The following is a 14417-nucleotide window of genomic DNA, read 5'->3' as shown; positions in this document are numbered from 1 at the left end:
TTATCCACCTGCTCTTCTGTCCCACCCATCCTTGAAAAAATAACAGCAGCAAACCTTATAGCCCAAAGACTTAAGTGGGAGTTAGGAAGACTTTAGATATGAATATTCAATAGACGAATGTCTCTGATGAAAAGCTTCCCTCCGCAAAAAGAGAGTGGAGAAGAAGGCCAGAAAATACAAAGGCTACATACCCAAAGTGGAAAAGGTATTTTCTAAATAAAAATGCTATAGAAATGGCCTTGTACACTTTTACAAGATGAGACAGGGGAAGCAAGTTTTGAATACTTAGCAGCATGTGCATGGGAACGCCATACCAGCAATACTCACAGCATTGGGACCACCACACCCTCCAAGGATTAAAATAGTTGCATCATCTATGACAATCTGGGGAGATGAAGAAATTTAAAATAAATCTACAAAGACACAGGCATCTGACCTCCTGTACTTCAGTGGTAAATGAAAATAGTCTACTCAGCTCCCAAATGAGAGTATTCTATTTACCATAGGATCCCCATTACCCAAACCATGTCAATTCTGATCCTTGTAAACAAATTACTGATGATTCACCTGAATGGATTCTTTGTTGATCAAACATTATTAACATGAGAGTGCCAACCACATAAAATGCAGGGTTCTCTTGAAAAATAAAAAAGCAAAGTAAATGCTTTCAGGAGAGGCATAATATAAAGCCAACAAAAATAATGATAAGCCATTAGAAGTTGAAAAATAAATACCAGCAAGAAAGAATGATAAATTCTCTTTGGCTTATGTATGTTGGCATCTTACCTGCCTCCCTCCTCCCTCTCCTGCCCTAACTGAAAGATGCTACAGTGTTTGCTGAATAGTTATTTTAATTTCTGAGCACCTGAGATTGGCCACCTCGAGGATGAGGACTAGGGCCAGAGATGTTCGGCTTGGACCACGCCCACTGCTCGAGGTCAAGGACCCAGACGTCGTTGCTCCTATAAGACAAGGACAAAAGAATGAAGCAGTTGGGAGCTCTCAGGGACCACAAGAACTGATATAAATGAAGTTACATTCATAAGGATGCCCCCCATGAGTGCCATGCTCATAGCTAGCACTCAACTATATTTTTCTTCTCCTCCTTTCCCTGGAAAGGAGAGCTTCAAACCTTTGCTCTTTCCATTGACCCATCAGGCCTCATTTGAGTCATGTCTGTAGCCAAACAATAATACCTAAAGTTAGAGTTAATTAATTGGTGATAGCAGGAAATAGATACTAGTCATGATATAGTCTTTCAAAGGCAAAACCCACAAGGAAGAGAAAAAAATTATTCAAAAGGCAGTTCTATCATTGTCCAGGAGATAAAGATTTATTGACTTTGGCTACAAAAGGTAATTTCACCATGGCTAATGAAAGCTGCAGTTTTATCAAGGACAAATTGGCATCTCCAACCCTCAAGGGACCAGTATGGCACGGACAGACTCCTAAATGGCAGTCTCTATTTTACGGTCCCCTCTCTATGGTCAGTTATTCACACACAGAAACACAGGAGGAAGAGCTCCAATACCTTAAGCCCTAAACCCTCTCATCTGGAGGGTAGAGCTCACATTGTCTCCTCCATACCGTTTTAAAATAAGAAGATGGAAAGTACCCTGAGGGGGAACAGGGTTGGAACTGGAATGGTTTTATTGCTGACAGCTCATCAACTTCCATTTCAAAGCACAGAGGAAACGACCGCTACTGCTGCTAACGCCAAAGCAGATACACAGTGATTCACAGACTCTGCTCTGGGCCTGGCCTGGGCTGGCCAGTCGTGGCCAGAGGTGGAGGGCAGTGGGCAGGGAGAACCACCTCACAGGGGATGTCAGGCCTGACACAGTTTTCTTGCTCCTACCCATTCCCTCAATCCATCCTATTTGGAGAGTGAACCATTTCCACCTGTCCTGTCAATCGATCTCTCTCCTTCTCTAAAGCTGGGCCATAAAGGGGAAGAAGGAAAAGTACTCTGCTTCTTGGAGGGTGGCCTTCTGTAGGCACAGGTAGAAACAGACAAGGTGGAGGCCCCATCAGAACTTGATCCCACTGAATTGAACCACATATCAAGCAAAACAGAGATTCTACACAGCCCTGATTCTATGGAGCAAGTTTTTCAACTTATTGGTCTACGACTAGAATCAAAAAATGGAATACTAGGGGGAGAGATAATTATTGGATTAATTAGAACCATGCTCAGGAATACTGACCCTGACTAGTTTACTTTTCTGACCTAGTTTACTCTTCCAGGAGTATTTACGTTCAGGTTGATAGCGAGCAAGCCAAATATACTTACATCTGCCGGGATCCTAGGGAGCCACCAAAGACGATCATTTTATCGTCTATCACACAAGAAGAATGCCCAGCCATGGGAGGTGGGCCATGGGTTGTCACAATGCAGTTCCACCTAATACAGAAAGACAGGAGGAAGCCAAGAAGTCAGCCCCTCTGCTTCTGGTCTTATGTGTTTAAGGTGGAAAACAGTAAGCAGGCTTCCATTTAAAATGACAATCCTATCACCTTCAGTAGAGAAACTGTTAGGATAATATATGGAGGATGCCACAAGGTATTTATGCCTTTTCTACGAATCTGCTAGCGTTATGTACACTTTCAGCTTCTCAATGTGTATGGCTTGGAGGTAGAGTGATGAGAAAACAATGACAAGGGATTCCACTATGGTTCCTTAGCTGCTTCGGACTAGTTTGCTGAAGGAACACCACCTGCTATTTCTTCCTAGAGGCCTGATCTGATCAGTGGCGGCCGCCAAGAGCCCTGTACTAAGTAGTCCATTACAAGGAACAGAGGTTACTGTCATTTAAAAAAGACAAGTTTGTAAAACAACTGGGAGTCAGTCTTGGGGACAAAGCAGGGAGTAAAGAATCATCTGGGTCCACAGCACTCCTGGGGAGTCAGTAGCCAAAGCTGAAGAGCTCTCTATTCTTCAACTGTCTCATTCATTTTTCTTGGAAGAGGAATAAATGTCTTCTACATTTTCTCTTTGGAATAAGCGTTCTTAACTTCAAGTTTTAAGGGGGTCCTGTAAACCCTCTGAAACTGTAGGCAAAATCTGTGCATATGTAAAAATTTTGTTTTTCTGGGAAAAGAGTCCAAAGCTTTCATCAAATTCTCAAAGAGATTCCTGGACACACAAAAAAAGGTAAGGAATCCAAACATTTTAAATCTTCTACTCCAGATTGAAAGGACCTTATCCTTGTGGCTTACCAGTTTTTAGAGGGTGAGTAAGTATGTATTTCATCAAAGAACCTCTCTGGTTGGTGTAGGGGGTAAGGGCTTGGCCGTGTCCAACCACCAAACAGCACCAGCAGGTCCTTGTATACAACCAGAGTCGCGCCAGCTTTGGGGGAAGGATAGGACCCTGGGAGAAGTCAATAACAGCATGGTTAGGATTCAGGGCCTCACAAAAAACCGTAAGTAGGCTGTCTATAGATCACCTTTTCCTGGAAGAGTGGCAAAACAGGAACCAATACTACAAAGCATAAGGGAGAGGAGGAGACAAAACTGGGTTTGCAGGTCTGAGAGAAAACCATCCCCAATTTATACGTCTTTTATAACTGAAGTAAAGAAACCTGAATTAGAGGAAAGTTACTTAGTCTCTCTCAGGCTTAGTTTGCTCTCCTGAAATTAGGGATGAGCGTATATATCTCATAAGGTTGTTTTGAGCATTAAACAGTAATTCAAAGCACCTAGCACAGTGCCGGGCACATAGCAGGTACTCAATAAATGTTGACTCTCCTGTCCGTCCCTTCAATAAGCTTAACAGAGATCACAAACGAAAGCATGTAAAGGATCCGGGGAGGAGTATATATAAGGCTAGATACAACTTAAAAATAACTGCTGCTAACAAACATAGGTTAAAAAAAAAAAAAAAGGAGGCAGAATGCAGTTCTCATTTGTCCTATAAGTCAAATGTTAACATAGTGACCTTTGGGCCCCTAGCTATGGGCCTCACTAGCACAATGGAAGCGGACTTTCAAGGCTTGATATGAAAGCATTCCAATGAAACTGCAGCCAAGAGTGGCTACTAAGGCCCTCCAGGCTGGACCTCTGAGCCATGATTTCACATTTCAAAACAATAGAAATCTGGCTTACGCTGGAAAACTTTATGGCTAACAAATGTCCCACAGGAGCATCATTTGTCAGAGCTTCTTGTCTTTGACACAATAACTATTTCTCCCAGTCTCTTACTCTACCTGCCACCTTTAGTTTGCTTAAGACCAAAGTAATTTGTCTCATCCAGTATTTACTAATACTGGAATATTAAAAAGAATTTTTGTTGTTGTTAAAGCTACAGGATCTATTTTTCAAAGGAAATCTTAAGCAGAAAGAAGCCCAGCAGTATATTAACATGATAGCTGTTGAGGTGCTCCAATTTAAGTGGATAACTTGGCCTCCCCCTTCAGCAAGGGGTATGGGAACACAGTTTGAAAAGCCCTACTCAGTCTGCTTTAATGGTGTCGATTACACAGTCCTGAGGTTGAGAAGGTGGAGAAGAGGACTGTCTTCCCTGGGATGCAACTTAAGAGTAACAACATGAGGAAAGTCCCTGGCAGTTTAGCGGTTAGGACTCTGTGCTCTCATTGCTGAGGGCCTGGGTTTAACTCCTGGTCAGGGAACTAAGATCCCACAAGCCTCGTGGTGTGGTTAAAAAAAAAAAAAAAAAAAAGGAGTAACAACATGATTTACTAGGAAGGTACTGGCACTCAGAATATGGAGTGAGCATCAGATATTTTGAATACTTTTCTAATAGAACACACATCAATCCAGACCAGGATCTGACCACAGAAACAAGTCTTCTCTAGGAATGGTTCTTGCTGAGACACTAGGTGAAGTATTCCATGAGTCACTTCTTGCTATCCTCATATCTCACAGGAATCACGACTAAGGGGGCTACTCATGATATGTTGTCTTTCATACACTCTCATGATTTCTGGTTAAAAACTTTTGCCCTCCTAGGAGGAAGCCTCCTAGTCCAACTAGAAAGCCTAACTAATACAACAGTCTAGTTAAAATGCTAGTGTTACCCCAAATGATTTAATTTGTGAAATACCAAACAAAGCTTCAAGTTCTTGCCCCTACTTTGGAACTCCTAAGTACTGTGAAAAAGTTGGAAAAAGCTAATAAAATATGTAACAGGGGCTTCCCTGGTGGCGCAGTGGTTGAGGGTCCGCCTGCACATGCAGGGGACGCGGGTTTGTGCCCCGGTCCGGGAAGATCCCACATGCCGCGGAGCGGCTGGGCCCGTGAGCCATGGCCGCTGAGCCTGCGCGTCCGCAACGGGAGAGGCCACAACAGTGAGAGGCCCGCGTACCGCAAAAAAAAAAAAAAAAAAAAAATATGTAACAGACTTCAGCAGAGTAGTAGCTTAAAAACTTTCCAGACTAAAATTTGGATTTGAATTTGAGATACTGGAAATCCCAGCTTTTAAATTGAGTGTATAAAGTGAAGAAGCAGAGAATTCCCTGGTGGTCCAGTGGTTAGGATTCTGTGCTTTCACTGCCGAGGGCCCAGGTTCTATCCCTGGTTGTTGAACTAAGATCCCGCAAGCGGCAAGGTGTACCCTTCCCCCACAGAAAAGTGAAGCAGCATACCAAGGTTCCCCCAATAAGCAAAACATGGAAACAAACAAAAATAGGATTTTTAACTTAAAATGAGCAGTTTGTATCAAAAAAGTTTAAGTGCATATGCTTTGAATCAGAAATTCCATTTCTAGGGATTAATCTAACAAGATAGCTGAGCAAATGAAAAAAGAAAAGATACAAGGATGCTTATTTGCAGTGTTTAAATAGATCAAGGAATATCCATATAAAAGAGTGCTTGGGAAAATTAAATGACTTAAATCACATAATGCATTTAGGACAGTGCCTGGTATTGTTATTATCATTGCTAAAGCAAATTAATACGACGTTAATACCAGGTCAATTGGCCACAGACATCTGATAGTACTGCTTTCTACATGGCACAAAGTTTATGAGAACAGAACTGAACTGGTGGACATATTTAACTACTACAATATGATTACAGTATTCCTGGCAGAGTAACTATTTAGCTCAAGAAAGTACAATAGAAATGAAATTGTAACTGATGCTACATGATATGAAAAGGAGGTCTTCCCAAGTCCCAGAAGGGTAACTCAAATATACCGAACTATGATTTGGAAACAAAAACCAATGGTTAACATGATAAGACTAGTTAGGGTTTGCTCTTTCATGTGTACTATGTATTTCCTATAATATCGTTTGAAATAAATTACCAATACTTTACGAGGCAAGGCAAACCAATGTTTACCACTGCTGGGTGTAAAGAGATTACAAATGTAGTATAAGAATACATACCTCTTAAGGGGAAAAACTAGTCATAGAATCAAAAAGAGTGTTTGTAAAACATAACAACATGTAAAATCAAACCCAAGTAAAGACTATACTTTAGACCTGCATGCCCAACACAGTCACCATTTAGCCACATGTGCTAGTGACTACTGAATTGGAAAGTATAGATACACAACATTTCCAGCATTACAGAGACAGTACTACTTTAGACAAACGATTTTAACTTTATAAATTCTATGCCTATGTTCACAGGGTATGGGGAAGGTGGTAGGGATGGATGGGTGACCTGACTGACTTTTAAGAGAAATTACAATTACTGCTACTTAAAACTATTACTGGGACTTCCCTGGTGGTGCAGTGGTTAAGAATTTGCCTGCCAATGCAAGGGACACGGGTTTGAGCCCTGGTCCGGGAAGCTGCCACATGCCGCAGAGCAACTAAGCCCGTGTGCCACAACTACCGAGCCCATGTGCCACAACTACTGAAGCCCGTGTGCCACAACTACTGAAGCCCGTGCGCCTAGAGCCCATGCTCTGCAACAAGAGAAGCCACTGCAATGAGAAACCCGTGCACCACAACGAAGAGTAGCCCACACTCGCTGCAACTAGAGAAAGCCTGCGTGCAGCAACGAAGACCCAACGCAGACAAAAATAAAATTAATTAATAAAAAATAAAGTTAAAAGACTTTTTAAAAGCCTATTACTACTGCTACTAATGATAATGACTAATATTTACTGAGCATTTATTATATGCTAAGCACATTTCTAAGTACTCTGCATGTATTAAGTAATTTAATCCTTCCAAAACTCTAGTTTTACCTCCATTTTATGTTTTTTTTGTTTTTGGCCATACCACACAACATGTGAGATCTTAGTTCCCAGACCAGGGATCAAACCCGTGCCCACTGCAGTGGAGGTGTGGAATCTTAACCACTGGACCACCAAAGAAGTTCCTTTATTTTCATTTTACAGATGAGAATACCGAGGCATAGCTTATACTCATTCTCTAGATTGTTCTTCATGCACACAGATACATTCCTTCTGAGTAGTTACCACAGACAAGTCAGGCACCTCAAAAGGTCTGAGTGTTTCAAAGCTGAAAAAGTTCTTTCCTAAATCTTTTTAAGTTCCTTTGTATTAAAAAAATTTTTTTAATTGAAATATAGTTGATTTACAACCTAAATCTTTTATTATCTTTCTTTCTTTCTTTTTCTTTCTTTCTTCCTTCCTTCTTCCTCTCTCCTTCCCTCCCTCCATTCTTCCTTCCTTCCTCCCTCCCTCCCTCCCTCCCTCTCTCCCTCCCTCTCTCCCTCTCTCCCTCTCTCCCTCTCTCCCTCTCTCCCTCTCTCTCTCTCTCTCTCTGCGGGCCTCTCACTGTTGTGGCCTCTCCCGTTGTGGAGCATAGGCTCTGGACGTGCAGGCTCAGCGGCCATGGCTCACAGGCCCAGCCGCTCCGCAGCATGTGGGATCTTCCCGGACCAGGGCACGAACCCATGTCCCCTGCATCGGCAGGCGGACTCTCAATCACTGCGCCACCAGGGAAGCCCTACAACCTAAATCTTAATTAATTAAAGCCACAGACCTAGAACAGACAGAGAGATAAGTAAATTGAACAGAAGGCTATTCTTAGGATCTCTTTTCCACAAGGCTCTGGGTCACACTCTACCTCTAATATAGACAGGACCCTTTATTTGTTCTCCAGGCTCTCCAAAGAAAGTAAACTGGGACCAGTGACAATGATAAATCAATCCTTAAGGATTATCTTAAATAAGGGCTTCCTGAAATGACTTCTCAAATATCTTGACCTTTAAGAAAGCCAAAAAATTTCCCTCTACTCCTTATCCAAAGAAGTAGGAGAATCCTCTCATCCAAAATTTCCAAGGTCTGTTTTGTCACATATGGAAGCTTTAATTTCAGCATCATACTATCTTGACAGCTATATAGAGTCATACTGAAAAGTTAAATTGTGCTTCTCCACCTCAATTTATAAGGAAAGTGGGGGGAAAATTACCCTACAGGAACAAATGAAGCAGGGGGGAGGGAGGGCACAGAATTCAACACACAACCTCTGTACAGTTGGTGCAGCAACAAGAGGTCAAAGACACTGGTGTGTCAAATTTTCTGTGACCCAATCATGCACGTAATGCTATTTGTTGCAAATTGGATACTTTAAAATTCCTGTTACTTGAAGAAATCAATATTGTAAAGCCTTTGTCAAGAGCCCCTAATTTTATCATTTTTAAAATTTACATATTTCCTATTTTGAATTTGTTTAAAGCAAAGGGTCTTCAATTCTCCTCCCAATTATCTTAATGCAAGGTCCACAAATGAATTAAATTTATGGTGAGATCAGAGACTGCAGAGGTCAATGAATTTTGGCAATTTCTGTATCTTAAAGAATAAACAGTCTATTTATCCGAGTTCTGGAAAGCAAACAATATCTTTACCAGAATTCTCAGAAAAACAAGAAAACTCATTTTCAAATTACATACCTTTATTTGCTGTTTTAAAGTTCCATGAAAAGCAAGCTATGTAAAGAGTAGTATTTACAAACTTTATTAAAAAACAAACAAACAAACAAAATGACCATACGTTATTGGGCGAGGAAAGTAACTTTTATATGGACTATGCCTAGATAAAATATCAGGTCCTAAACTTTGAAGAACTACACCTATGTGCAAGCAATTCGTTCCACACAGTAGCTAGAATGACATCACATGGTTGTTTAACACACCCACCTGTGATATTAGAGAGGGGATGAGTCACTGGAAATCTTGTACAGTATAGGGCAGTCTGACAACAGAAGACCTTCCACAGTTAAAAGGCCCATCATCATCACGGTGACATATGATAAAATAAATACCCTTCCTTCAAGAAAACTTATAAATGGAGGTTTTCTACTCATTAGGACCTTTCTCGGCCTGCCTTCAAAATATGAGGTCACTGGGGCTCTAGACAGTCTAAATATCATTGTAACACAGAAGTGGGGTTAGAAAGGGTGTCACTCCCAAATCGGTTCTCATCAAGCACCACAGAACCAAATATGCCCACGTCAGACTTGGACAGACATGTTACTTAAGCTCGTTCCTCCCAGAGCTGATGGCTATCCTCACCGGCTTCTTTCCCCAAACACTAAAGGCTTCTAATCACACAGGAGATATGATCAATGGAGCAAGTTTCAAAACAAGGCACAAGCCAAAAAGGCATCTGTGGGAAACTGGATAATCTGATAGGCACCCTATACACAGAACTAACATTCCCTAAAATCACTAATTGGCTCACATGTTTCCCAAGATTCCTATGAAATCAGAAGAAATTTTCACATATGAAAGGCAGAATTACAAGGTAGAATTCTGGTAGAATTACAAGGCATTCTCGTTTACTTTTGCAAAGACGATGGTAAAACAGTGAAGCGATGCCAAGTTCTGGTTTGGTTTCTACGCCACTTTCCCACAACTGCGGTGTCTACTCACGTAGACCCTAGCACTAGAAGAGAAGCGCGATTGTTTGATACAAGATAAAACAAGCACCCATTCTAATTGGGGGTGCCTGTATTTTATGCATGGCTAAAAAGCTACTTTTACTTCTCCATACTGTGAGCATTATTTATTAATATTATTGGTTTACTATTCAGATGTTATAGTTACCATTCCCCTCGAGCTGTAGTTCTCAAACTTCAGTTGTATCAGAAGTAGCTGAAGGACTTGTTACAACACAGATTGCTGCGACCCATTTCTGAGTTTCCTATTTAGTAGGTATGGGGTAGGGTCCATGAAGTTGCATTTCTAACAAGTTCCCAGGTGATGCTGATGTTTGGGGACTAGACCTTGAGAACCATGTTGCGGAGAGTTAAATAATCCTTGGGTGAACCTGTTAGAAAATGCTCGAAGATGACATTAAAAGGGCATGTGGTCAGCCTTTTGACTTTTTCCCCAGTTTATATGATTTTCCTTAACACTGAATCTATCCAGACTTCTTTTATACATACACTCTGTTTATGACTATATGAACATGGGTCCAAAGTGGGTTGTCCCTGACAAGTGCTTTGATTAAAGGGGTGCTGAGGCGCTTCCCTGGTGGTGCAGTGGTTGAGAGTCCGCCTGCCGATACAGGGGACGCGGGTTCGTGCCCCAGTCCGGGAAGATCCCACATGCCGTGGAGCCGCTGGGCCCGTGAGCCATAGCCACTGAGCCTGCGCGTCCGGAGTCTGTGCTCCGCAATGGGAGAGCCCACAACAGTGAGAGGCCGGCGTACCGCCAAAAAAAAAAAAAAAAAAAAAAAGGGGGGGGGGGGTGCTGAAAGGAACTACTTTAACATTTTCAATACACAAATATTTCCTTGGTCATCCTCATCTACATGTTACTGAACCTACACTCTTCAAAATAAATAAATGGAAAAAAATTGTTCCACCTACTGCTTTCAGACAAGTCAATTTAAGACTTATTTACAGCAACATAAGTGACTTGCTAATAGTTCTCCATGACTCTGAAAATAGAAAGATCTAATACTAGGAATTAGGTACGTATAAGAGGTAAAGTTTGAAAACAAGAAAACTATGAGCATGAAAAATTTTACCAAGCGAGACTCACTAGCATGCCAATTAATCCAGAAGAAAAGCACTGGACAAAAACATCTCCACTTCGCTCATGGAATTACAGAATGCTTTGGTGTGTGATTTGCTTTTTTAAAAAGGGGGTCTAAATTGCTTCTTAACTGGAAGTCAAAAACTTTTCCCTGGATGCTTTCAAATAATTACTATTTTGTAGTAATGATGCCAAAGGGGACATTAAAGAATGAATAATGGGACTGAGGTTTCAGGGCATACTCTCCATCTCATATTAACAACTCCTCACTCGCACTCACTTTCTCAGGGTAGGTCCAATGAAAGGCATTCACTCGCAGCTCCAAATGAGGTACTCTCGTCTATCCCACACAAAACTGGCCTTGAGGGCAAAATAAGACCAGATAGACCAGATTAACCAACAACCCTACCTCACAGTTTCTCTTCTGTGGGTACTCGTCTGTGGTAGTGAGGAGCCTGAGTTGGTGTGTGTGTGTGGGGGGGGGGAGGGAGTAGGGGGAGATGAATTTTGCTGATAGGACCCAAGCTGGGTCTTGGGAAGTGGACCAAGCCCTTGGTGTGACAGAGCTGTCATTATGGTAGTGTGTGAAGTGACTGACCTTGGTAGCAGGAGTCACAGGTCAAGAGAAGGATAATTTGGAGAGGTATTTCCCAGAACACCACATTAGCATCTGAAATCAGAAAACCTAGAGGGCACAAGAAGATAGGCCGGCACTTATAACTTAGGAGGGAAGAGACCCTTTAAAGAAAAATTACTGGAGTTATAATTTAACTGCTTACATCTCTAAACTGGTTTGATTTTATAGGTAATACTTTGTAATCAGAACAAGAAAAGCATGTTTCATGGTTTTATGACTTGAGGAAGGGGGAGACAAAAGGAGAACTGAGAAGAACACAATTCATGAGTATAAAGTCTGTCTTGGGCACTCTAAACACCTTGAAGACTAATAACTATTCAGAATGGTCTCCAAAGTATGCAGCCAGGACCACAGAGGTTCTATCTGGAACAGATATCAGTTTCTCTTCAGCTAATGAAAATGTTTCCAATTGAACTTCAATGTGGCCAATAATAATTATGCTGAGTCTCCTCAATTATTTACATGCCCAGGGAAGATACAAAACTATAATGCCTATTTTAAAGAACAAGGGTAGGAGATAAATATAAAGTTACTCTTTGGCAAAGTCACTACAGAACCCCTAAACTGCTTTCCAAGACTTGATTCTAGCCAACTGTGCTCTTTAATTCTAAAATAGGGACTTAAGTTAGTCACCAAGGACATGGTACTGGATGCAAAAGAACTAAGTTCTTCTAGACATGGCTTTCTTCAGGACCAGCACATTCCTTCCCATGCTGGGCTAAAGACCTCCTAGGGGAGGGAGGGGTGAATGGAGAGGGACAACCTTTATCTAACCTCAATCTGAGCATTTAGGACAGTGCTGAAATTATCCATTTAGAATCTCCCAATAAGATTATATTATTATATTATCCTAAAGAACAGGAACTATTTCTCATGAAAATGTTTGCAGAACTGAACCCCTCCAAGGAAGCCAAATGGTTACGCATCCCTTGTGGGCTGGGATAAGACCTGGCTCCAGTTAATCACAACCTACCCTGGAGGTATCAGTGTGCCTTTCAGCAGGGGAAAGACCAAACACTTCTTTAGGTGTTCCCCTCACACTCCAATTTTTTTTTTCCTTTTCCTATTTTTTTCCTCAGTTGCAACATGGTCAGAAAGTTACTGATTGATATCAAAACAACTCACTAATATTAGACAAAGCTTGTCTGGATCTCAGGCTTCATGGCACACATTTTCATTATTACAATTATACTCATATCTTTAAAAACATCACTCCCTGGGTCATTTACAGAACATCCAAAACAAGAGGAACTTTTTAAATAGGCATGAGAAACTTTTAGATCCTGTATAACTATATTGGCCATAGGCATGAACAAAAAGAAATTCCTGGTTGGCACTGTTTTCACTTCTAAACAAACCCACATGAAAGACCACTTGATAAATAAGGCAGCACTTATCAGTTAAAAACTAACAACATGAAAGCCAGTAACAGTTCCTTGTTACCATTTTAAGTAGTCTTTTGATTCAATTTCTGGGGAAGGAGATGAGGTCCAGAGTCTGAGTTTAATCTGGTAATTTGTTAATTGCAGTTCTCAGGGTGGGGGGTAGGGGTGGGGTGCCCTTTTAAGTGGTTCTGTTTAGAAGTCAAAACAATGTTGCTAGTCATAAAGTTTCTGGCCTGGTAACAAAACAGGAAAATCCTAGTCAGGCAGGAGAGAGCTAAACTGAAATATGGTATAACCTTATTTATTCTCTTCCTTAGAGGACTAAAGTTCACCCAGATTTGTGCTATGCAAATTTCCCCACTCTTCTCTCCACCAGGAGAGAATGTGTACCCACCTTAGAAAAGCATGTATTCTGGAAAAATCCCAGGATCTGAACTTTATAAATAAACAGAAAGGATTCCTTCCTTTCCTAGGGGAACCCACTGGCTCTGCTCTCATTCACATCTCCCGAGACCACCACAGATCCAGGCTGTTCCAGGATTGCATAGGGCTAGAGGAGACAAGGAGAAATCACCAACTCATAAAGAAGATTAACCAGGAACGGGTCCATGAAGCAGGAAGGAGCTCACTCAACAAAGAATTTAAAGTAGTCACTTAACATCCTATGCCTTCCTCAAAGCGATTAACACTATGGTATCTGGGCCCTGGGTGCCTTCCTACTATGAAAACAAAAAAAATGGAGATGGAGATTCAAATATGTCAGAGTTATTTTTTAAAAAATCACATAATCTTAATAAAAACAACTAGTCTTGGGCTTCCCTGGTGGCGCAGCAGTTAAGAATCCGCCTGCCAGTGCAGGGGACACGGGTTCGTTTCCTGGTCCAGGAAGATCCCACATGCCACGGAGCAACTAAGCCCACGTGCCGCAACTTCTGAGCCTGCGCTCTAGAGCCCATGAGCCTCAACTACCGAAGCCCACATGTCTAGAGCCTGTGCTCCACAACAAGAGAAGCCACCGAGATGAGAAGCCCGTGCACCACAACGAAGACCCAACTCAGCCAAAAATAAATAAAGAAATTTCAAAACAAAATAAAACAACTAGTCTTAAAAATAAATTGTACCAAGGAATCCTGTGGCAGTCCAATGGTTAGGACTTGGCGCTTTCACTGCCAGGGCCGGGGTTCGATCCCTGGTTGGGGAACTAAGATCCCGCAAGCTAAACGGCGGGGCCAAAAAAAAAAAAGGTAACAAATTGTGAACAGAATCCTATTTCATTAGTTTACTACTTTTCTCCTCATAAGTCATATTTCTTTTAAAAACCTATCCATCCATATAAGTCCTGGCTCTATATACATTTTATAACTTATTTAAACACCTCCATCTACTTTCTTGCACCACCAGTTATTTTCCTCTTAGTTCTTTATATTTTCTTCGTATTGATTTGTTTATTGTCTTATAGACCTTGCCAC

General features: G+C 41.5%; 1 protein-coding gene across 3 annotated transcripts in view; it reads right to left on the bottom strand.

Annotated features, from left to right (window-relative positions):
- Positions 1-14417, bottom strand: part of FBXO42 (F-box protein 42) — a 112850-nt gene that overhangs the window by 6738 nt on the left and 91695 nt on the right. For all 3 annotated transcript variants that reach the window (XM_073795439.1, XM_073795442.1, XM_004311442.4), the window contains 4 exons: positions 3220-3373; positions 2294-2404; positions 866-962; positions 328-384 (listed from right to left, as the gene is read on the bottom strand). In XM_073795439.1, coding sequence (XP_073651540.1) covers positions 328-384; positions 866-962; positions 2294-2404; positions 3220-3373 — 419 coding nt within the window. The remainder of the gene's footprint in view (positions 1-327; positions 385-865; positions 963-2293; positions 2405-3219; positions 3374-14417) is intronic.

The sequence above is a fragment of the Tursiops truncatus genome, chromosome 1, assembly GCF_011762595.2.
Source record: "Tursiops truncatus isolate mTurTru1 chromosome 1, mTurTru1.mat.Y, whole genome shotgun sequence".
In the NCBI taxonomy this organism is placed as follows: Eukaryota; Metazoa; Chordata; class Mammalia; order Artiodactyla; family Delphinidae; genus Tursiops; species Tursiops truncatus.
The sequence above is the reverse complement of the archived record's forward strand: the minus strand, read 5'-3'. Positions and strand labels throughout refer to the sequence as shown.